Here is a 23,690-nt window from a genome sequence, read left to right as displayed (position 1 = left end):
ATCAAGATTTAAGCAGAGGTGGAAAGAGTACTGAAAAAAATTTAATTAAGTAAGTAAAAGTGCCCATCTAAAAAACTACATGAGTAAAAGTAGCGAGATGACAAACGGTGATCTATGACAAGACTTGATGAGGAAGAAGGACGCATTCGCACGACGTCACAAAACAGGGGTCTAATATGTGATGAACAGGACAGGGGAGACATCCGGTAACAGGTAAACATGTAACAATGACCTGACAGTGAACAGACACGAACAGGGCAGCATTATACGATCAGACATAGGTGAACATGATCAGGAAACATTACGCAGGACTAACGTGAAACTCCAGTCTGGATCCCGGACCCAGATAAACCCCTTCCGGACTGGATCATGTCAGAGCACAATCTAAGCAAGAAGTCAAAGAAATTGTATGTAGACCTCCAAGACAGGATTGTCTTGTGGCACAAATCTGGACAAGGTTTCAGAAAAATTTCTGCTGCTTTGAAGATCCCAATGAGTACAGAGGCCCATATCATCCATAAGTGAAAGATCATTAAAACCACCAGGACTCTACATAGAGCTGGCCCACAACCTAAACTGGGGTGACCAAGGAAGAAGGTCTGTAGTCAGGGAGGTGACTAAGAACCCAATGGTCACTCTGTCAGAGTGGACAGAGGAGAACCTTCTAGAAGGACAAGCATATTCTGCAGAAATCCACCAATCAGGCCAGTATAGTAAAGTGGCCAGACGGAAGCCAGTCCTTAGTAAAAGGCACATGGCAGCCCTCCTGGATTTTGCCAAAAGCCACCTGAAGGACTCTCAACAAAACTGAGAAACAGAACTCTCTGGTCTTTGGTGTGAATGCCAGGTGTCACGTTTGGAGGAAACCAGGCACCGCTCATCCCTACAGTGAAGCATGGTGATGGCATCATCATGCTGTGGGGATGTTTTTCAGCTGCAGGAACTGGGAGACTAGTCAGGATGGAAAGATGACTACAGCAATGTACAGAGACATCCTGGATGAAAACCTGTTCCACAGCACACAGTCAAGAAATCAAAGGAGTGGCTTCAGAACAACTCTGAGTGTTCTTGAGAGGTCCAGCCAGAGCCTAGACTTGAATCCGATTGAACATCTCTGGAGAGATTTTAAAATGGCTGTGCACTGACACTTCCCATCTTTCAGAGGTGCTGCAAAGAGGAATTGGCCAAAATGGCCAAGAATTGGTGTGCCAAGCATGTGGCAACATATTCAAAAAGACTTGAGCCTGTAATTGCGGCCAAAGGTATATCAGCAAAGTACTGAGCAAAGGCTGTGAATACATGTGATGTAAAAATGCACTTAATTGATTTTGGTATAAGGTGTAACATGAAAAATTAATGCGCTGTGAATAGTTTCTGGATGCACTGTGTAGGATATTCTACTTACTACCACATGCGTTCAGGCTGCAAAGTATAGGCTGCAGACACACAGCATTAAAAAACTGATGCAAATTATCTGGGAAACATTCTCAAAAAGCAGTCAAGTTGTCATGTGTGTCGTGTGTGTGTCAAAGAAATTGTGAATTGTGAACTAAAACGATTACTTTTTTTGCTTGATAGATTACTCACAAAAACTACTCAGTTAATGTAACTTGAGTAAATGTAATTTGTTACTTTCCACCTCTGGATTTAAGGTAGTTCGTTTTAATACTTTGTTACAAACCAGATTGCACAATTATTTGGTGCATACCTACAATTATTATTAACTACTGCAAAATTCTCATGTATAGTCTTTATTGCGGCGTACTCTGCTAACATAATCCTAACATGCACACAAAGAGAATTAAATAAAACTAGCTTCTGTCACCCTGCAGGGTTGGATCATGGTTCTGTCACATTGGGAGCATGTTTTTTGGATGCCCTCCTCTTCACCCCACATGCGAGTGGCTCATTCTGCCAAGGCGCATATAAAACCATGAGACGTTGGTTTTAAGCCTGTTCTTGTACCAATGGCCACATATATATTTCCCTCAATGTATGCTCCTCAAACCGTGCACCCCCAGGGCCCAAGGAGTCAACTTAATCTCTAAATGCAAAGGGCCTGGGGGCACTAACGTTGCAGGGACTGCGGCGTCTTGGGATCCTTCTGCTCTTTGTGTTGTGAACATTGAGGGCCCTGTTGTTTATATTTCTTCAGATATTTTGTGCCATGCACTATGTGCTGCCTCAGGCATGTCCCTGGCAGTCCTTAGCCCCAGGGCACATGCCCTGCCAGCCCAGTCCATAATCCAGCCTGGGTGACTTTGACTATAATACGGATCTATGAGCAGTCACTTCACAGTTGTAATCACCAAAGCAAATTTCCTAATCAAGAAGTTGTGCAAAATGTCTATTCTGCAGTTTCTCAGTTGTATATTTTATTCAGCATCTGAAGAACTGGCTTTATTCCTGATAGTGGTGTTGCTGTTCGTCAGGTCTTTGGCTGGTGTTAGAAACTATGTGATTTGGTTTAATATTTGCTTTGAGAGTGTGAAGCTTGTGTAAGATGTGGGGGGTGGATGACCATAGTATTCCTGCTTGGGACAGGAAAGGACACTCTGGCCGGTCCGTGGCAAGCGTTTTGGGAGTCCTGTAATAAAGGATGTTCTGTTCACGGCCGCTCTTTCTCTTTTCTCCCTCAGCTGCTGGAGCTTTTTCTCTCCTAGCTTCTGGGATTTTCTCTCCCAGCTTCTCCTGGTCCAGGCTCCCTCTCTGGAGTTTGGTTCCCTGCTCTCTCCTTCTTTAATTGGGGTTTTTCCGTAACATTGGTACCATTTTTACATGCAATATTACAGTTTTTACACCTGCATCCTCTCCCTGTGTTGGTGTGAGTTTCCCATTGTTGCCCAAAGACATGAACACAAGGTGGATTTGTGAGTGTGTAAGTGTGTGGGTGAATCCCACCCTGTGCTTAGTGTCACCCGTTTCCGTCATTGTTTTCGTCAATTATGTCTGGACCAGTACAATCTGTGGAAATGTGAGAATGTTATTATGAAACTACTACTGTGGACTGGAATGTTTTGAAATGATGAAAATGATTAAATGGAAATGAGTTGAGGGCGTTTCTTTGCAAAATAGATGTGTTCTTTCAGTCAGACACTTGTTTGAAGCAGCAATCTGAGTGATTTGAGTGCCCGTTTCACTGCGGCACTGATCAGATGAGAGTTTTGTACAAATTTTATACCATTAATATTTCAGCTGGGGAGCAATTCTGTGTCTGCCAGTTTAGATGTGGGGCAAAAAGTATTTTACAAGAGGCAAAGTCTTCTTGTTTGCACCAATCAAACGGCAAAATAGATGAGTCATTTCCACTGCATCTCATTTCAGCAGACAAATAGGCAGTAAGACCAGTTCTTCTTTGGGGGAAAAAGAAGCACTCTATTCAAATGGGACATTTATGGAAGAAGCAACAAAAAAAGAAATCAAGCAGCAAGAGGCAAGATTATAAATCCATGAGCTGTGGTGGCAGAAAAAAAATATTTCTGGGCTCTGGTTAATAAGCATACAGCCTACATAAGCGGTATATCTGCGACACACATTATTGATTGGTGCAGTAAAACTCATAGCCTATTTTCTTTAATAATATATCTGTAAAACATGCCACACTGCCGTAATGGCTATGGCATCAACTGTATTTCAGGCTATACATTTTAAGGGGGTTATAGGCTGTGACATAGGCTGTTACAGTGGCTGCATTAACCAGAATATTCATACACCATCTAAAAATCTGGCTCATAACTCAATAAAAATTGAAAGTGGCAATTAAAAGCATTGTGTTGATCAGCTGAGGAATGTTGTGTAGGTCCCTCTTGTGCCACCAAACACACCTAATATCCCTTCTACAATAGCTTTTCTGGGTGATCAAGCATCGATCAAATATTGATATCTAAACCATTTATTGCAGAATTCCATTAGATTCGATAAACAATAACATTATGCGTATCAGAAAAGAGATTTTTCCATCTGTCATTTTTATTTGTGGATACTTGGTTCATTTATTGTCATGGACTGATTATACTGATTAAAAGGGTTTTTTTAAGCTTTAGGCTTTACCAGAAAGCAGCAGGATGAGTGTATCCAAGTAAACAGATTGATAAAAATCTGAATCTACAAATGGATTGAACTTGCTCTGGCTGAATATAAAAGTGATGAACTGTTGTGTTTTTTGGAGTGATTTGTTGAAGCAGTCTCTCTTGTTCTCATCACAGATTGCAGGGTAGAGATGCTTCTCGGGCCATATGTCAGTGTTCAGGTTCTGCGTAGTTCTCGGGTCTGGGATCAGGGGTGTGAGTTATAGCTCTGTTTTCTCTGTGCAGCCTGTGTTTCAGCTGGCAGGTCTTAGATCAGTGTTCAGTCGTATGAAATTTGCTGATGTAAGCTGCATATTACGTAATAGGAAGTCATCCATCTGGCTCCTGACCTCTTATTTAAGGATCGAAGAGAAAGGTAGTACTATTGTTGTGTGAGTGTGTGTGTGCGATCGTGCTGCCGATAGCATGTTGTAGATTCCTCAGGAGATCCTCTGCAGGCACGGTGCTTTGATGATGGTGTGCCAGTGTTTTGTTGGGGCTACCGTAGTATTGCTGCAGTGAGTGGAGGCTGTCTGCTGTCTTGGAGCCGGACTGTGTGCAGCTCAGCAGTCAGTCTGAACTCTGCATAACCCTGCACCCATCCATCTCACCGTTACACCCCTGTCTTTCAGCCTGAGTGGAAGAGGGGGGGCTTTGAGCAAGTTTAGGAGATGTGTGATGATATTACTCTGTGTGCGGAGGATTTTAGTGGATTAGGGTCGGTATGACTTTGCGTGTGGGTGTAACGTGAGAGACTTTGCTCCTGCTTTGTAGCCCATTCTGACTTGACTCCTACAGTTTCAAAGATTTTAAATTCAGATCGTTTTTTTTTGCGAGCTCCATAAAGACAAAGAATATTTGTGATTGTGCATGTGTGTGTGAAAAAGAGAGAGAGACAGAAGCCCGTGCCAACCTCACTAAAAGCCTCTTCCTCTGAGAGTACCGTGTGGAATAGGAAGTGCTTAACCCGCAGCTTTGGGATGGAAGTGGTGGCTCTGTGATGATGCTGATGTTGCTGACCACCCCCTACCCCCCTTCCAAGAAGAACTAACCACCCCCTGGCGCTTTCCAGTTCACTTGCATTCATTTCCAGTTACACTGAAGTTGCACACTGTTAACTTGTTGTGAGGTTTACGTAAACATGCCGTCTACGTAGCCCCAGTTTAAAATGAGGACTGTGTGAACGTCGTATTTTTGTGAGAACCACATTTCTATGTATTAATTAAATTGCCAGCTTGAGAACAAATCTCCTGAATGGCTCATAAAGTTCATCTTTCAGGTGTCAGTAGGCATACATTTACATTTACAACCAGAGTTGGGAAGATCACTGTCAAAATGTCATTTGAACAATAGTGTAACTATTTCAATTACAATTTAAAGGTAATGTAACTAATTACATTTGATTACTTTTTGATTACTTTAGTAAATTATGACCAGTTATCCTTTTGATATTTTGTAACCTGGCAGTGTTTACCTTATATAGCAGACATCAACTAGTTCCAAACTCCTTTTAAAACATGGATTGACATAATTAGACATAATTAGTAATATTATATATTAATAATATTATAACAGCTACCACAAGGTCCGACTTTAGGTCTCATTTTACTGTAAGATCATACAATTATAAACTGCTGCTAAATCAAATATTTAACATTCAAGAGCATTTAATAATGTGAGCATAGAATATCTAAATGTTTATTTGGAGTACGTTTCTTTATTTTTCTTTCCCTGACATCTCTTTACTTTACAATGGCAGAGGCTCATCTGTTATAGTGGATCTGTGCTTTGACTTGCAATCAAGTTCATTGCACTCTTTCTGTGATTGAGAAACCTACAGTAGGTTCCAGAACTATACATACATGCCAGCTGGCTCCATCAGCTGCGGCCCTGAGTAACAAAAACATATTGCTTTAATGTCTGTAAAGACTTATTCATTTGTTAATAATATTAGAAGAAAGAGCAACTGGTCATTTGTATTTCACTGGTTAATGATGAAGTTCAGATTCTGGGTCCTCGCGAAACGGGTTCTCACAAAGACAATAAGAATAAAAGTGTGTTTGGATTAAAGTTATAATGGACTTGAGCGCATTAAAGGCCTTCATAGACCGAACGTGTCCATTGCGGCACTGCACTCTGAGTCCCATTATTTACTATGGGAAACGTGCTTGAAGATCGGAGCATGAGTCTCTGCACACACCGCCCTCAAAGTTGGATTTTGTTGAACTTTGACCTCTGCACGTCATTAACAAGCTGCTAATAGAAACAGGGCAAAGGGGAAAAGTGGCACTCAAACCATGATGTTGATTCAAGTTGAATATAGTGATTTAATTCAACCATATCATACCGCAATACCCTGAAAGTGAAGTGATTGTCATTGTGAAACACTGCAGCACAGCACATGGTGACACAACAAAATGTGTCCTCTGCTTTTAACCATCACCCTGAGTGAGCAGTGGGCAGCCATGACAGGCGCCCGGGGAGCAGTGTGTGGGGACGGTGCTTTGCTCAGTGGCTCCTTGGCCAACCTTCTGATTATGGGTCCGCTTTCCTAACCGCTAGGCCACTGCTTGATGTTGGCATTGTAGTAATAGCAAGATGGGGTCGTAAGGGTGACGTTAACCATGCCTACTTTTTGAACCTGCAACACAGAGCATTTTGTTTAAACAAAAAAAATAATATTTCAGTCAGATGATTTTTTTTTTTTTAATCTATGAGTGTGTGAAGACCCTGTCCTCCATCACTCCTTCTTTCACTATTTCCTTCTGTCTGTCCTTCATTGTTTTTCTGATCATTTTTATTCGCTCTGATTTTCATGCTTGAGCTCTGTAACCCATTCTCTCTCTTTCCCTCACGCTGGTCTTGTTTGCTCTTCTTTGCTCAGTGTCTGCCTCCCTCCCTCCTTCCTCTCTCTCTCTCTCTCTCTCTGTCTTTCGCTCTCTCGTCCCTCCCTCTCTCATCCGCTCTCACCAGTCTGCGGCGGTCGAGCGGCAGCTCACATTCCGCTCTTCCCTCTGTTCGCTCGTAGCCCTGCGTGAGTGTGTGTGCATGCCGGTGTGTAGACACACTTCTGACTGCTGGCTCCTGCCGTGCCTGTGTGTGTGTGTTTGAATGAGAGGGGAGGGGAACATGTATGGTGCACACACACACACACACACACACACACACTGCCCTGTAGAGAGCAGTGTTGGGAGGGGATGTGTGGAGCTCCGTGACCAGGCTCTGTAGCCCAGCGCACAGCTCCGCGAAGAGGCTTGCTGCTTTGGGATCTTCAGTTCTCACTCTGAGTAAGTGGCGGTCAGCAGAGGATTTGTGTCCGTGTGTGTGTGTGTGTATGTGTGTGTTTGTGTATCTTGTGATCTCTTCATTCCAGGAATGCAACTATAGCTGCTTCAGGCCAGGGTTTACTTGAATGGTTATGAATATATGTGTAAGTACATGCAAGCCTCAGGGACAGTCTGTCTGTGTAAGTTGTGTGTGTGTGTGTGTGTGTGTGTGTGTGAAGGACTGCTTGAATGCTCTGTCACCCAGAGCACTGTAAAATCGATACGGTGAAGGCAGGCGGTCGGACCATTTACCGCTACTAAGTGATGGGAAGCCGGTGGTCTCTAAGCCTCCTTAACAACCATGTTACCTCTACGTTTGTGTGTGTGTGTGTGTGTGTGTGTTTTCATAGAGGGGATGTGCGGTTTGTACATGAGAAAGAATGTGTGTGTGTGTGTGTGTGTGTGTGTGTGTGTGGTATGTCTGTGGCTCAGACAATTTTGTAGCAGGTAGAAGGAAAAACTCACAGATCAAAAGTTTCTCTCTCTCTCTCTCTCTCTGCTTATGGTTTGGCTGCATGATGCAGAGAAACGTGTTTAATGTGCCATTTTATTTCCACTAGATCCATACACCCAACAATAATTCAAACACTGACATGTGCAAATATGTGTTTGTGTGATTGTGATGTGTACGTCTATGTGAAATGTGTGTGTGCTGTATGAGAGAGAGAGAAAAAGAAGAAGGAAGGGCAGTAGCCACCTGGCCTTCTCAGAATAGGAAGAACTCGTGAAGGAATGAGAAAGAAGTCGATAGAGTAAAGTTTGTCTTTGTTTTGCTGGTTAATGGTGAAGGTCTCTGCGTGCACGTGTGTGTGTGTGTGTGCGTGTGTGAGTAAGTGTATTTGCATGTATACTTGCCCTTCAGGATGAGCACAGCGGTGGACTGCGGCTGGTCAACGTTCGACCCCGCGGCCGGTGAGCCACCCGCATCTTTCTGCATTCTGCATTCTGACAGGATGATCTGTGAACTGAGACTGCGGCAGGGAAAATTCGTACATTTTATTTGAGTCGTGCCGTTCGGTGGATGTGTGCGTGCGTGGGTTCGGGAGCTCAGGTGTTTGACAACTTTATTGAAGTTACTGCACAGGAATAAGTGGAACGCTGGTTGATTCATTCCCACACACTAGCTGCAAGGAGGCGCGACGGCCTCACGTCGAGGTTGTGAGTTTTTTGTGCGCGGTTACTCGCCCTGTGTTGGCTGAGGTTTCCCCTGGGTCCTCCGGTTTCCTTCTGAGACATGCGTGCTGGCTGAGTTGGTGACGCTTAACTCGTCCGCAGACGTGAGCGTGTTAGTGAACGGTGTGTGAGGTGAGGGAGGCTTGGTGCATAAACGCTGCTGTTTGCACCCGTTGCGGATTGCGTCAACTGCAGCAGCTCTGAGATTAACTGCTGTGTTAATGGCCGGGTGAAAGATGTTGCCCCTCAGATTACACGAGTTGACAGATTGCTGGAAACTCCGGCAGCTGATGCCTGCGGCCGAGGCTCGACCTCTCTCTCTCTCTCTCTCTCTCGCGCGCTCGCACGCATTTCACAAAAATCCATGAATCAATCCCGCCTTGCGCGGCTGGCCCAGCTTTCTCACTAAATGAAATTGAAACAGAGCCGGGCGAGATTTAATAAGACAAACGGCGTGTGTTAGACGCCACAAGACCAAAAAAAAGGACTTTTATTTCCTGCCCTGTTATGGAAATTACCGAATTGTGTGACTGGAGGGCGCTTCTTTACTTCAGCCATGTTGGAAAAGATGAAGAGGGAGAGCGGGATGCTGAAGGAGCAAGATACATCACATACAAAGGGGGGGAAAAGATGCCTGATTGCTCAGTGAAGAAGGTTCCAGGGTAAAAAAGAAAATCGCTGAGCAAGAAGCGCTTGAAGAATAGAAGTCTTAATTAATTTTGGATAAACCGTTGAGGGCTTCCTCTTCTGCTATGGCGCTGGAATGCACTAAAGTCTTGGCAGGCCTTTGAGTGTGTGTGTGTGTGTGTGTGTGTGTGTCTAGTTGGTGTGTGTGTCCCCTTTTTCACCTTACATCTTTGTTTTTTCTCTTCTCTTTTCTTTTCTCGTTCTGTTTGCTACCTCCTGTGCCAAGGACTGTGCAAAGGCTGCACCTCTTACTGTGGCTCATTTCGTTGTTCTCCAGCTGTATCACAATTACATTGTCTGCATTTAAAATAACCCTAAAACTGCACAAATCAAAACGTTGAAAAAATGTGCCTAGTGGAGAAATCCAGATAATCCTATCTCAGATAGAAATAAATGTAAGTAGATAAAAGTACATTTTTAAATTTTGCCATGGAGACACTATTCACACCTACAAGTCACATGAAAGTGAAGTGAAAGTGAAGTGATTGTCACACGTGATGCACAGCACACAGTGCACACAGTGAAATTTGTCCTCTGCATTTAACCCATCACCCTGAGTGGGCAGTGGGCAGCCATGACAGGCGCCCGGGGAGCAGTGTGTGGGGACGGTGCTTTGCTCAGTGGCACCTCAGTGGTACCTTGGCAGATCGGGATTCGAACCAGCAACCTTCTGATTACGGGCCGCTTCCTTAACCACTAGGCCACCACTGCCCCCACATGACACAACAAACATCACATGACACTCTAAATGTCATGGTGAGGTATGTCAGGATGGAGGAGGATAGGTGTAAAGGTGTTACGGCAATAAAAAGCTCACACGAAATGAACTGAATTCAAAATGACTTTCTCATACTGGCTGTGGTGACTTGAGCAAAGCACCGTCCCCACACGCTGCTCCCCAGGCGCCTGTCATGGCTGCCCACTGCTCACCAAGGGTGATGGTTAAATGCAGAGGACACATTTTGTTGTGTGCACTGTGTGCTGTGCTGCTGTGTATCACGTGTGACAATCACTTCACTTTCACTTCACTTTCATGTGACTTGTAGGTGTGAATAGTGTCTCCATGGCAAAATTTAAAAATGTACTTGCTGTGCATCATAATGACAATCATTTCACTTTCATACTCGGGGTCTGGCCTTTACACAATCGCTTAAACAGCAACAATGACAGCTAGTGCGATTGCTGCAGGATTATGACCATAATTCTCTGGGTGACTTGTTGTTGCGGCCTAAACGGGAACATTTTGCATTTGTGTTTCATTGCTTTGTGTTTGTTCAAATCTTTGTTGACTCTTTCCTTCAGTCAGCGTCTCACTGTCTTTCTCTGTCTCTCCTTTTTGCATGTAGTGTTATTGATGGTGCTGCTGGTGCACCTCATTCACTGTGACCTACTTTATGCAGTTTCTGTGTCTACACACACACACACACACACACACACACACACACACACACGCACATCTGGTAGATACATGTATACACTGAAAGAGAGAGAGGGACAGACATGTCTCTCTTTCTCACTCTCCACACACACACACAGTCCCGCACAGCACCAGCTGCCAGGTGTGGCTTGCTGCTGCTGATACCTCCAGTGGTTCCTCTCCAGGCCTCTGAATGAGGACGTTCTCTTTGAAAATCACCCACGGCGGCTGTGATTGGCTGCCCAGGGACGAGCCTGTTGTTCCTACCGACTGCGTGTTTCATTGTGGCTTAGCAACCGAGTCCAAGTTTAACACAGCGTTAGCACGGGTGTCCCGTTGAGGCATTAGCATACCGTTCTGTGTTCTAGCACGGTTCTCCAGAGGCAGTGAATTAGTCCAGGAGGTGAGACACACAGATCCTGTAAATTCTGTTGCCACTGGCGGGTGACTCACAGACACAACTTGTGTCACCCGTCCAGCAGACAATGTCAGCTGAAAGAGGAACAGCAGGGTTAGCGAGCGTGACTGCATGGGTTCTCTTCAAATCAGCTGTGCGGTGCATGGTGGTGAAAACGGAAGGGCTGCGTGAAACAATGGAGCGTCCTCTGCTGTGTGGGGTTTGAAGCTAACGGAGATATTTGTCTGCTCCTCCTCCACAGAGCACTTTCCTGGGCTGCACCACCTTTTCCTTGGCGGATCTTCTCAAATCCAAGGACCAGCAGCTCTCTCTCAGTCTGAGGTGAGTCAGCATTCTGTCTTTCTCCGGGCTTTTGTTGGTGACCACCATGCACCACCTGCCACACAGCCGAGTAAGTCCTCGGTGGTGAGGGTCTCCAGTCATGTTTTCTTTATCTGTAGTTTCTCAACCCTGTTCCGGAACATCTTCATTTGTGCTTGGCATCTGCATTTCATTTTTCATCTGATGGCGCTGCGGTTACAGATTTGTATCTGATCAAACGCAGTGGAGGGGAAAGAAGTTCTATGAACGGTGCATCATTTGGCCAGCAGTCTTAGTGGCCGGTGGAGGTGAACGGGATGCAGTTGGCATTGTAAGTGTGAGGTTGGTCACGGGTGGGAGAGAGGTGAGGCTACAAAAGTGCTCCCTAATGGCGCCATATTGCACCACCACCTGGTCCAAGCTGGGAGGTCAGAGCGTGCGGCTACCGTGCTCCACAGCCAGCTAGCAGAGACATCTGTCACCTGTTGGTGCATGGCTGTCTGAGCACCAAAAGCATGCAAGAACATTGAGGCTTTTCCCACAGAACGGCAGAATACCTACAGCAGAGTGGTGGCACAAAAAACGTTCACAGACCTTAGTTTTCCATGGTTTAATTGTCAATATGAGTGGTCATAATCAGAATTAGAATTTATTCAAATTTATTATATTTTTCCTGCAGAGAAATTATTGTTGCAGTCTTTCCAATTCCAAGCAGTTGTGTTATTAGTGATAATAATAATAAAATGTGACAGCAAGAAAATTATCTGAATCAACCCTAAAACTGAATGTCATCTCAATGTCATCAAAGTAAACAAATAACTGATAACTAATTTTATAACATTTTGAAACTTTGCTGGTTGCACAAAAAAATACTATTAAATGAAAGTGAAGTGATTGTCAATGTGATACACTGCAGCAAAGCACACAGTGACAGTGAAATGTGTCCTCTGCTTTTAACCATCACCCTTGGTGAGCAGTGGGCAGCCATTACAGGCGCCCGGGGAGCAGTGGGTGGGGACGCTGCTTTGCTCGGTGGCACCTCAGTGGCACCTTGGCGGATCAGGAGTACGGGGCTTCCTTAACCGCTAGGCCACCACTGCCCCTGAATATACATGAAGCCTGTGTAAAAAGGCTTTACTGTGCATGGTCAATGCAGAGTTGAATAGTGTCTTGGTAAACAAGCACCTTAAGGAGGAGGCATCCAGCCGATCAGGCCACTTTAGAAGATTCTGTGTGTGTGTGTGTGTGTGTGTGTGTGTTAGTGCAGCCTCAGCCTTCACGCTTACACCTTGCGTGAATGTCATTTCCTCTCTGCCCCTGATTCGGGGATGAAAGAACGCACATCCCTCTGAAAGTTTGCTTTAATCAGAGGAGCGAGGGCGTGAGGGGATGGTGGATGGCACCGGCAGGGAGGAGGAAGTGGCCACCTGGATCTGTAAATTGGATTAGTGACTTTACTGGCACCGGAGTTTCTTTTGCTTGGCCGGCAGAGGAGGGCGCGTTCCTGTCCTGTCATTTTCTTTCTCCCCGGTTGTCACGGCAATGGAACGATGACCTCAGCCGCCACGATGCTGCTGCAGCCCTGAGCTCCACGCGCCGATTTATTCTGCCACTTACTCTTAAAAACATCGCACTGTTGCTTTTTCTGCAGCAGCGCCACCATTTGTCTTTTATGTCTGTCAGAGTGAGCGGATAGAGATAAGTAGTCATGAAACAGGAAATTCTGCTCAAAATGATGTGCAGGAGGAAGAAAAAAGTATCCAGAACCGGTAGGTATGTTACATATTAAAAACCATTTCCCTTTCTTTTGGAGCTGCACCGGTAGATTGATCCCCTCCAGGCAATTGCCGTCTCAGAGATCACGTCCTCTTTGATTTTGAGAAAGATTCTGTCAGGACGTGCACGAGAAAGTGGCTTCGTTCAGAATATGTTATCGTGTGAAGCAGGCCGAGCCTTCATCTGCTGGTCTTAAATGGTTCTCAGAATATGAAGAAAAGAGGAAGGAAGAGGATTGCTACATCCTCCTTGACGACAACATGCAAGCTAGTGAGTGTTCACTACAAAAGCAGCAAAACTGCAGTCTGCTGCATGAAAACTCATCTGATGACTGTTTCTGTGGGTATAAAAAGTAATAAGCTGATCATCTAGATACAACTTAATCAGAACCTCAATGTAGGTAGAAATGTACCGCATTTAATATCATAAAAAGTGCCGTTTCAAGTAAAGGTTCCGTTTTGTTATTAACGTGGCAAGCATTACACTGCAACACAAGGACATTTGTTTTCTCCACTATGTTCTTTTCACTGCTTATTTTTATTATTACCACTGCAATACATAAAGTACCCAACCAGTCCTGCCGGTTTACTCTGGGTGGGCGTGGTCTCCAGTCACATGATGCACCACCACAGCACCACCATTTGCCACTAAATGCTAATGAAAAAACAAATGTTGGTCCAGCTTGTCTGCTGAAATCAGTGCTGCCACATCTGGTTGTTTTTTTCCCATTTTTTGTGCATTAATTTGTGTCTGACCGCTGTCATCTGAATCAGTTTTATTAGTTTATCTGCATTTACAATGAAGTGTCCGGTTCAATATTGTATGGTAATTTGTGAGCGTGCTTCTTAAATCAAGCTTATCACTCATCCCATTAACTGATTCTGAACAAATATATTCATCTATGCCTGTGTGTTGGCAGACATATGACATTCGTGAGTAAGACTTTATTTATTGTTCCCTGGTTGAATTGTCCTTTCACAATGCCCGCATGGACATACTTTACTTTCTTATTACTAGAAGAAAGCAGTGGTTGCTTCCGTGTCTATGGCTTTTACAAACTTGTCGTATCAAGGTGAATGTCAGGAGCTGCTTCTCTGGCGCGCTGATGCTTTGGCCTAGATTTTCTCATCCCTCATCCCTCTATGGAAATGTATCTACCCCGGTCTGTATCTTAACGCCTTTTCAGTGTCCTGCCTTTCTTTCTCACCCATTCTTTTCTCACTATTCCAATGTGACCATCCCCAATGGAGGAAAAGTCTCAGGGGACTGATCCCCTTTTCTTTTATCTGCAGTCCATACTTGCCATGCTGCTTCAGCTGCCCTGCTGAGGTTGGACATAAAGGACTCTCGGCCCGTTCCATTAAACCCAGCAACCTGAGTCTCGTACCACTCCCTCAGTTGTTTACAGACTTCCCAAATACCCTCTTTTTCTTTACTTTTCCACTGGAACTTTCCACAGAACATTTATTGTCTTGTGCTCTGATATTGGATGGAGGGGCTCAGCACTGTCACAGAGTGAATTCAGCTGCCAGTAAAGTTGGGTTTGTCTTGACCTAGGTATATTAGAAACGTTTTTTTATATTTTTATTGAATGAAGTTCATTTCCTCTAGGACAAAAATGATAGTCCCCCGCCAATCCTGAACTTTGTCTTGCTCTCCAGCCCCACTCGCTCTATTGTTGAGGGAACGTTGAGACTTTGAGATGTCACAAAGTGTTTGTGTCCCTCTGTCTTGGTTGTACTTCTGTCATTTGGGTCATGTCCTGTGATGCAGCCTAATGTCGTTGTTCCTCTGTGAAGAGAGCTTGGAGCAAGGCGGTGTGAGACGTGTCAGTGCTGATATTTTGAAATAGTGGGCTGCCTGTCCATGAGTGGCGAATAAAATGGGGTCAGAGTCCTCAAATCAGTCAAAATCTTTATAGTGAATTGTATTTTGTGTAACTTTCTGACTAGAACAAGGGTTTCTTTTTTACAAACTAAGGCAGATGTGGTTTTTCTTATAGTCTGGTACCACTAAACAAAAGTAACAAACCCCCCTATATAGCAAACATCCCGACAATGAACAGACATCGCAACATGGAAAACAACCTGTTTTATAAAAATCTAAATAATGATTGTGTATGGGTGATAGAAATAAGCACATAAACATGGTTTCTCTTCTTCAAGATACAGATAATTACCCAACAGATCTTTCTTGTTTTATCAATTAATGTAAATCAGAGGCCGTCGTTTAGCTTGCACTAGTGAGCAAGACCCATGCTTTGTTCTGAAATAGCACCCATAGAGTTTAAAGGCTCTAGCTGATGTATAAAGAGAAGAGTACAAAGCTTTCATATAGCAGCATTCACGTCAAAGCACATTAGAAAAAAAAGGGCTTTGTTTGCCTGTGGGTGTGTTAATGTGGGTGTCCAATTTATTGGACAAGGAACTCTTTGAAGTGAACTTTGGGGCTTCAGAATGGCAGAGCACCATTGTACAGGTCAAACAGGGGGACCGTGCAAGGCTACCTGCTTTCTTCCTCCGACTTAATTTCTCCTTGCCCAGCAACAGCGTTTTTGACGGCGAACCATCTTAATGACCAGTATCAGGTCGAGAAGCATCACTGACGAGCTCGCAACGCGCTCAGCACCCAGACTGCCTCGTCGTGTCCCCGTGCTTTGTTCAGCGCTGAGCCCGACCACTTAGTCTCTGCGGAGCCCTGATTGTTGTGATGGATGGTTATTGTTAACCCTGCGCTTGTCGGAGCGCTTTAACGTGTCATTACGGCAGTAGCAAATGGCTTCAATCACGCAACCTTTGCCCGGCTCATGTCCCAAGCTGGGGAGGGGTTGCGGCGTCGGGAGGTGTGGAGGGTGGTGGGGGTCTCTACAGCTGGCCGAATTTATTTATTTCATTGTGTGACAGCTGCTGTGACTCACGATTCAGCCTTGAGGCAAAATGAATGCATGACAAAATGCTTCCTGAAGCTGCTGACTGTCCTGTGCGTTGGTTTGTCTTTCACTTCAGTGGCTATTTCACAGCAAGCAAGATATTGCACTGGCCAATCAGCTACTGCATGACTTTTTGGGATGCCCATCATATTTGGTTTATGTTCTCTAGCTAAATGTGTAATACAGAGGTGATCTAGCGGCTTAGGAAGCACAATCGTAAATGAAAGATTGCAGGTTCAAGGATCCCTTGAGCTCACAATGTGATGGGTTAAATAAAACACATTTCACTTTGTATCGCAATGACAAAAACAATCACTTTCATCCTTCAGTACAAAATGCATTAGACAAAATGCAAAACAAATAAGAATGATTTCAACAATAAGTTGAATCCACATTTGCTGATGCAGAGGATTGCAAAATTAGTTTAAAGAATGTAAGTTTTATTGCTTCTTAAATGAGTGTAGCTGTTTTCAGCTGTAGGAAGATAATTGCAAAAGAGTTTTATAAAAATCAATGAACATCTTAAATTGGCAGACACAGCATTCCATTGGAAGACTAATTGTTGATGATAATGGGTCTCTCATCATTTATGATGCTCCAATCATTAACAGCATAGTATTAACTTTGTCTGAAAACGAATTCTGATCAATTTGATGTTATTTTAATGGGTGAAACAAGAGATGAACATTATCTTTAACATTAACATTAGTGTATTACTGTATGTCTATAGGTTTCAATTATTGTCAATTTGTATTAAAAACCAGAATCAATGGATCCTATGTATAATTCTATATTAGTTGCACCTGCATAGATTTGCATTTTTTGTGGTTAAAACCAAATATGAATAAAAAACAGAACCGAACCTTGGCAATGACGAATCGATGTATCAATGTTGCATCTCCTGCTTTTAACTCCAGATCGGGCTTCAGGTAATAGAACCATTGACCTTGCCTCAGCCACATGCTACCAAGTTAAAGCAAAGCAGAATGCAGGGTGGTAGTAGCCTAGTGGGTAACACACTCGCCTATGAACCAGAAGACCCAGGTTCGAATCCCAGTTACTACCATTGTGTCCCTGAGCAAGACACTTAACCCTAAGTTGCTCCAGGGAGACTGTCCCTGTAACTACTGATTGTAAGTCGCTCTGGATAAGGGCGTCTGATAAATGCTGTAAATGTAAATGAAAGTGCAGAAGATGTTCTGCATGCATGGAGTCCATTGAGTTGAATTTCTGCAGTTCTGTGGTTTGATACAGCGGTTTGTAGCACATAAAGGTTTGAGCATGTCTGTCACTGGCCTGTCAGTTCAGCTGCACCAAGACAAGTGACCTCTGCGGGTCTGAGACAACCCTGTCATTATGAGGTCCGGCTCTGGGCTGGTGAGTAAGAGGCCACTTTGTCCATGTGAATATAACAAGTTCTGTCAGAAGTTAGCAGCATTCGCTGGTTATTTCCCCTTAACGACCTGCTGTGAAGCTGCATGCTTCTGCATGTGAAAGGTGATGTCCTCTTCTGACGTGTGGTCAAGGCCAGTTTATTTGCATGCAGCTATGTGAAATCTAAAAATATTTCAGGTTTTCTCACATATAGCATAAATAACAAGTGATGTTGCATTACAGCTATTCATTGTTATATTAAGGAAAAGTAGACCCTTCCACCAGCTCCACATAACATCATTGGTTAAAAAAAGAGAACTTTCTTTATCTATTCAGCCAGGAGAAATGACCTTGAGTTGCTCTATTAGTTTATAAGCTTTAAGAGTGCAATTATAAAACCATACAATTATCAAAAAAAAAACATTACAATTTCACCACAGGAATCATACATTATTAAAGGGAATATGGTCTGTAGATTAACTCAGAAATGGTTTGTGTAGAGTGGCCCTTTTGCCCATAAGTGGGATCCCATGCACCAGAAAGCTGCTTCCCTCCCTCCCTCCAACAGCAGGAAAGGGTGGCAGCAAGGCCTGGTTAATAATGCATTCCCCGGCACCCAGGGGAGAAATTATCCGCGTCTGAGAGAGCGAGAGGGGAAGAGATGTACTCACCCTCTTTGAGCAGCAAACACACACACACACACACACACTAATGCATGCACAAACTCAGCCTTATGCAACCCACATGTACACATGCACACACTCATACACATTGCATAAGCATGTGGCCACAGCCCAGGATACTCATTACGTGTTGGGATTACATTTATTATAAATTTTTGGGAATTTTTAAATCTTCTTTTGGGAAGGGAGCTGAAATGGTCCATGTCAAAATCCACCTTACAGCAACCAACCTTAGCAGCACCACACATACGCTCTACAAATTCAGACAAAATCAGACATATCTACAGGTATAACAAAAGCAGCATTTTGTGTTTTCCTTCCTCAGAGATGTTTTTAGATTTATATCGAGAACTGTCTTTGGTGAAAGAGAAGTGTCCGCTGAACTATTGTTTCCTTTAGATTTCAGCACTGGTAGACAATGTGTGTGTGTTTAGGCAGCAGAGGGTGAAATAAATGCAATTGACACATAATTGAATGATATAGTGTGTTTGCTTGTTGAGACCGTGAGACAGGCCCAGTGTTGTCGTTTTTGTGTGGTTTATGTGTAAGGTTTACAATACACAACTCATAAAAATAGCTTATTTCAGGGAACAGTCCCACACCAAATTAGGAGATCATATCTTATAGCATACAATACTTATTCATAGAATAATATCTGTAATGCCACAAGGATGAAAGAGAGGTGCAAATGCGCGACATTGTACACCATAAGCGGGTTTTAATAAACTAAAGAAAAAAGGCGCAATTGAAATTGGCGCAAATCAAATAGGCGCAAATCAAAATTGAAATTCGTTGCATCCAGGGACATAAAGTCGAGTTTAAGAAGGGTTCTAATCACCCGCTCCGAACGAGCGGTAGCTGAGGGTGATTAGGTGAATGAGGCTTAAACTTGTATATAACGTAGAAAAAAAAAGTTAGATTTACCTTAAGTAAAACAAAAACCGATGTTGTTGGCAGGAATGCCGTAGCATGCATGTGTGTGTGTGTGTGTGTGTGTGTGGTTAATGTTAGGAAGGATGCATTTATTACACTTGAATGCCAGCATGTCGCCAGGCTGACTGGGCATTATTTGGGCAATCCCTCAAGTTAAAGGTCTCCCTCTCTTCTCTCTTTTCTGTCCACGCAGGCTTGTTCCATAGGAACGTTACCCAGATCTGTTCTAGTCAGTCTAAAACCATCCAGTTTTCTCTCTTTTTTTTCCCAGCTCTTCATGCTTATTGAGGGAAGCTGAGATCATGTATCTGATCCTGTGAAAGACCATTGTGGCGGGAAAGAGACTCAGACAGGCGTTATTTTCTTTATCCTTCTCGAGGCTTAAACTCATATTGCCTACAAAGCAGGCTGTCTGTGAGGCGTCTCAGGGCACTCACCGCACTCTATAAACCTGTTTGTTGCTGTTTTTGCTTAAGTGATTTTTTTTTTGGTCCACCACATAATCTTACAAAACTGTGCACTAATTATGACAGCGCCATTGTTTTATTTGGTGTCTCCCATGTACTGGGGGCTGCCACTTAGGTCCCTGTAGTCATTAGTTGTTCAAATGAAAAAAAGACGAGCATGGGGGGGAAAAACAACAAAAACATTTACTCATAAATAATGCAGAGACACAAATGAACACTGTGGAGAGAGCGTGTGTGTGTGTGTGTGTGTGTGTGTGTTGCAGGTTAATGTGAGGGGAGCAGATGCTGCTTGCTGTAGGGGAGCGCGTGTTGCGCTCTGCATGCTGAAGTGTGATACGGGAGTGGGAGCTTGCTGGGGATTGGTTTATCTGCAGTCTGCACATTGGGGTGGCCATTCTGAACCCAGAGATGGCCTGTGCTCTGCAGCCCAGCAGAGGATGCCTAATACTTGTCTAGTGGGGATGGCTATTGTAAACACACACACACACACACACACACACACATGTACACACAAGCCGGAAAAGCTCAATGGTCTCATTTTAGGAAGCCTGCTGCCACTTCTCCCCGGAGCCGGGCTCTGTGTAGTTCCATGCCCACCTCTGGAGCAGTGTCTGGAGAGAATCAGATTCTCCATTATCTCCCTGGACAAGATTGAGGGCTACAGCAGCAACGGACTGTGCTCATCACGGCCCTTCCCTCATCCCTTACCTAACTCGGGCCCTGTGCAATGGAAAACATTGCATTTTAGCTTTTTGATAACTGAGCAGAGAGAAGTTGGAAATGTTTTGGGTTTGGTTGCATTTAGAAATGAGGTCATGCCAAAACTTGTGGTTGCTTTCAGCAACCCAATGCATCATGCAGACAAGGAAGCTTGAGTTTTTGTGGTCAGTGTTTGTTTTCTAAGTAGCCGGTAGATTTATTTCTTAGGGACCCGAAGTAAAAGCATGCCTTAGGCCGCTTGATGTCAAGAACTGGCCCTGGGCATATCTGACATGGCTGCTGACAAGATTGATTATGCTTAGACAGTTACACTCTCCTGGGTTTTGTGTTCATGTCTAACCTTAAGCAACAGCTCTGCTTCACTGTCAACACAGTTAGCACTTTTAAACTATGTCAATTTTTTGACTCATAAAACTTTGCACCACTTTAGCACAAAGTATACCACTTCACCTTATTGTAATAATATTCAGTATGCAACAAGACACACATACTCTAGTAAAACTTTGTCCAAGCCAGAGACAATCAATCCCTAAATAAAGATGACAACGGACACTGGACAACTTTCCGTTCTGATTCAGGTGACTCATCTTTTGCGTGTCACATTTACATTATTTTCAAATGGAGACACATAGGAGCAACATGCTTGTGCATACAGTACACATGCATTTAATCAGAATCAGCCTTTAGGTGGAAATTTGATAACTTGATAAAACCACTTGCAATTTTTCTAGATTTTATAAGAATGCTGTCCCTGTATATGAAGGTGAGCAGGCAAAGTAAGAATTTCATTATAAGGTTTTAACATGTATACGTTTCTACTTTGTATATGACAATAAACTGAACCCTTAAAGATTCATTTTCTGTTGGAGTCTATAAGGTGTTTAATTGAAATAAAAATCAGCCCGTCACTTCCAATTTCAGCCTCTGTCACATATATGTCTCTAGTTTTAAAAATGCATTATAGCGTTATACAAATGCGTTATTATAAATGCATTATAAACCCTAAGGGAAATATTTTGCGTTCCCTCAACAAAATGTTTGCATTCCCATTAAATATGTTTTGCAATTCCACTTGTCTGCTTGGTATTTTCTTTCAAAGTGACTATATGGACCAGCTCTATGGACCAGAACTTTACTTTGGACTTGGTATTACATTTTATGGTTCTACCACTTAATGATCATCACAACTTTAACATTTTAACATTTTAACATTTTACGCTTTAACAGCTTTCTCATATATTTATGACATCTGCAGGACAGTTTCTAACTCATAAGGTATTCTGAGGGAAAATATTGTCCCAGCCTGACCTCTTTGAGACACCATGGTTTAGTCTTTAGTGTTAATTCCTATTATGAAGACAACGTGTTTTGTGAAACACCCAAAGATATTTGTGGACCACTTTGGCCGCTCAATCAATCCCTGTTCTCTCCTCAATTTAAATTTTAGACTTTTGTCCATGCATGCAGATGCCGTATAAACATTCATTTTTCTACTTAATTTAATACAGGCCTACACTCACACTTTCTCACAATAATGAGGCGGGCCTGCCCCTCTGCCATTGGCTGACCCATTCCTGATTGCTTTTTTCCCTGCACAACCCTGGTTTGACTCCTCTCATGAGCTCCAGGCCACTTTGTATTTGTATGCTTAGAAATAATTACCTTCACCAAGCCACTGCAGCACCAATCTGTTTACAGCAGATAAAACCTGCCAAATTCAGACAGCACCCTGACGTAACAGCTCACGCAGATTTCCACAAGCACATGCTCTGACATTTCTGCTGTGTATGGGTGTGAGAGAGGGAGATTTGTGTGTGTGTGTCTGTGAGTAATGGCCGAGTCCGTTCTCGTTTTCGCCAGTCACCAGGACGAGTGGCATTTCAGATGCTAGGAACAAAGCGCATGTGCTCACGCATTCTCTCTGTTTTCCTTTAAGCAAAAACATACATTCTACGGGAACATTGTGTCTCTAAGCGAGCCCTGCTGAAATGCCATCTATCGAGTCTGTTTGATCCTGGTTTCTGGGCTGTCCTGGATGATGCGGGCCACTGCAGAGGAAAAGCTCGTCTCTGCCCTGCTGCCAAAAGACTGCAGTACTCTGCGCTTCCTGGAAGTCCACGAGCTTCTTATATCAAGGTTATAGAGGCTTCATAATGAAAAATCGAGGAAAGGAGAATGATATTGTTACCGAGGGAGGGAGCCCAGATGCCTGTTGCCTGGCTGCCTTTTGAAACCCTCTGTGGGAGATTCTGCCAGGTGCCTGTGGCAGGCATTTGATAGTTGTCTTAACTGTCATGTCATTCCGGCGGGACGTTATTTCATGCTCTGACAGGCTGCGTTAGCCGTCAGGGAACGCAACGCTCTCTAATCCAAGGGACACGTGAGGCCGGCGAGAAACACTGTAAGCACATTGCACAAGACGCGTCTGCTCCGCGGCTCTGTTCCGTGCCAATTTGTGTGTCGGGGCGCGTACAGCAAGGAGGACAAGAGGATGGAGGGATGGCTGTCGTCCCTGAGCCTCATGTTGCAGAGGGATTGCACTGTTCCCTCATTAGGATCTCAGACCGGGAGAGAGTGTAGGCAGAGCCCAGGCTCCCCAGCAGACCCTGCCTTTTGGAGGGTAGGCAGGGGTTACGCCAGGTAATGTCCCACTGCCTCGACGCTCATTGTCCCCGTCACACATCCATTAAACCCTGACGTCTTCCCATCAAAAGCAATATAATGTGCTCGAAATGAAATCATCGACAAAGTGCGATTTGAACGCCGGCTGCTCATTGTGGTGCAGGCAGAGATGTTTGCTCATTATAGAGTGGATGCCAGTCGGGCCTTGGGTCTTAATGCCAGCTGTCTTCTCGAACGTACCACTGCAGTGGGCTGCTGAGACCAGGCAAGGCGGCTTCGTTCCGCTCTGCAGTCTGGTGACATCAGACTCGTGCAGGAGCGCATAATCGTCTGCTGACCTCAATCAAGACCAACATTCCGCGGCATCGTTGACGACTGGTGTCTTGTGTCACATCTTGGATGCTAATGCTTTGCAAAATTTCTCATTTCATCATCTTGACACTACGACGGAGCGATTCTTGAATATATATATATATATATATATATATATATATATATACACACACACACACACACACACACACACACACACACACACACACATCTTGACTCAGCATGTATGCGCTGAAAACCACAATTTATCAACTTCAGTTCAAAGATATAATAAATTATTTTCAGTTGTCGTTTCATTATACAGCACATAGCAAAAAAAAATATGGAGTGCTGTACTATTTACCCAGATGAATATTACAGGCAACAATGATGGTCCAATTCGTCCATTTTTATTTTCTTTCTGTTTTTCTCTTTCTAGATAGATTAATGATAAAATGTAGGTATCCAAGAGCATTGTAGTCGATT

General features: G+C 43.8%; 1 protein-coding gene across 7 annotated transcripts in view; it reads left to right on the top strand.

The window, feature by feature from the left end:
• Window positions 1-23,690, top strand: part of inpp4b (inositol polyphosphate-4-phosphatase type II B) — a 200,114-nt gene that overhangs the window by 109,821 nt on the left and 66,603 nt on the right. For 5 of the 7 annotated variants that reach the window (XM_028976621.1, XM_028976619.1, XM_028976618.1 and 2 more), the window contains one exon: window positions 11,330-11,409. In XM_028976621.1, the coding sequence (XP_028832454.1) occupies window positions 11,330-11,409 (80 nt within the window). Of the gene's footprint in view, window positions 1-7,054; window positions 7,355-10,962; window positions 11,074-11,329; window positions 11,410-23,690 lie in introns of those variants that run through there. The other 2 variants (XM_028976624.1, XM_028976625.1) reach the window with 2 other exon arrangements.

This window comes from Denticeps clupeoides, chromosome 4 (genome assembly GCF_900700375.1).
Source record: "Denticeps clupeoides chromosome 4, fDenClu1.1, whole genome shotgun sequence".
Taxonomy (NCBI): domain Eukaryota; kingdom Metazoa; phylum Chordata; class Actinopteri; order Clupeiformes; family Denticipitidae; genus Denticeps; species Denticeps clupeoides.
Note: the sequence above shows the minus strand (reverse complement) of the source record. Positions and strands in the feature narration are given on the sequence as shown.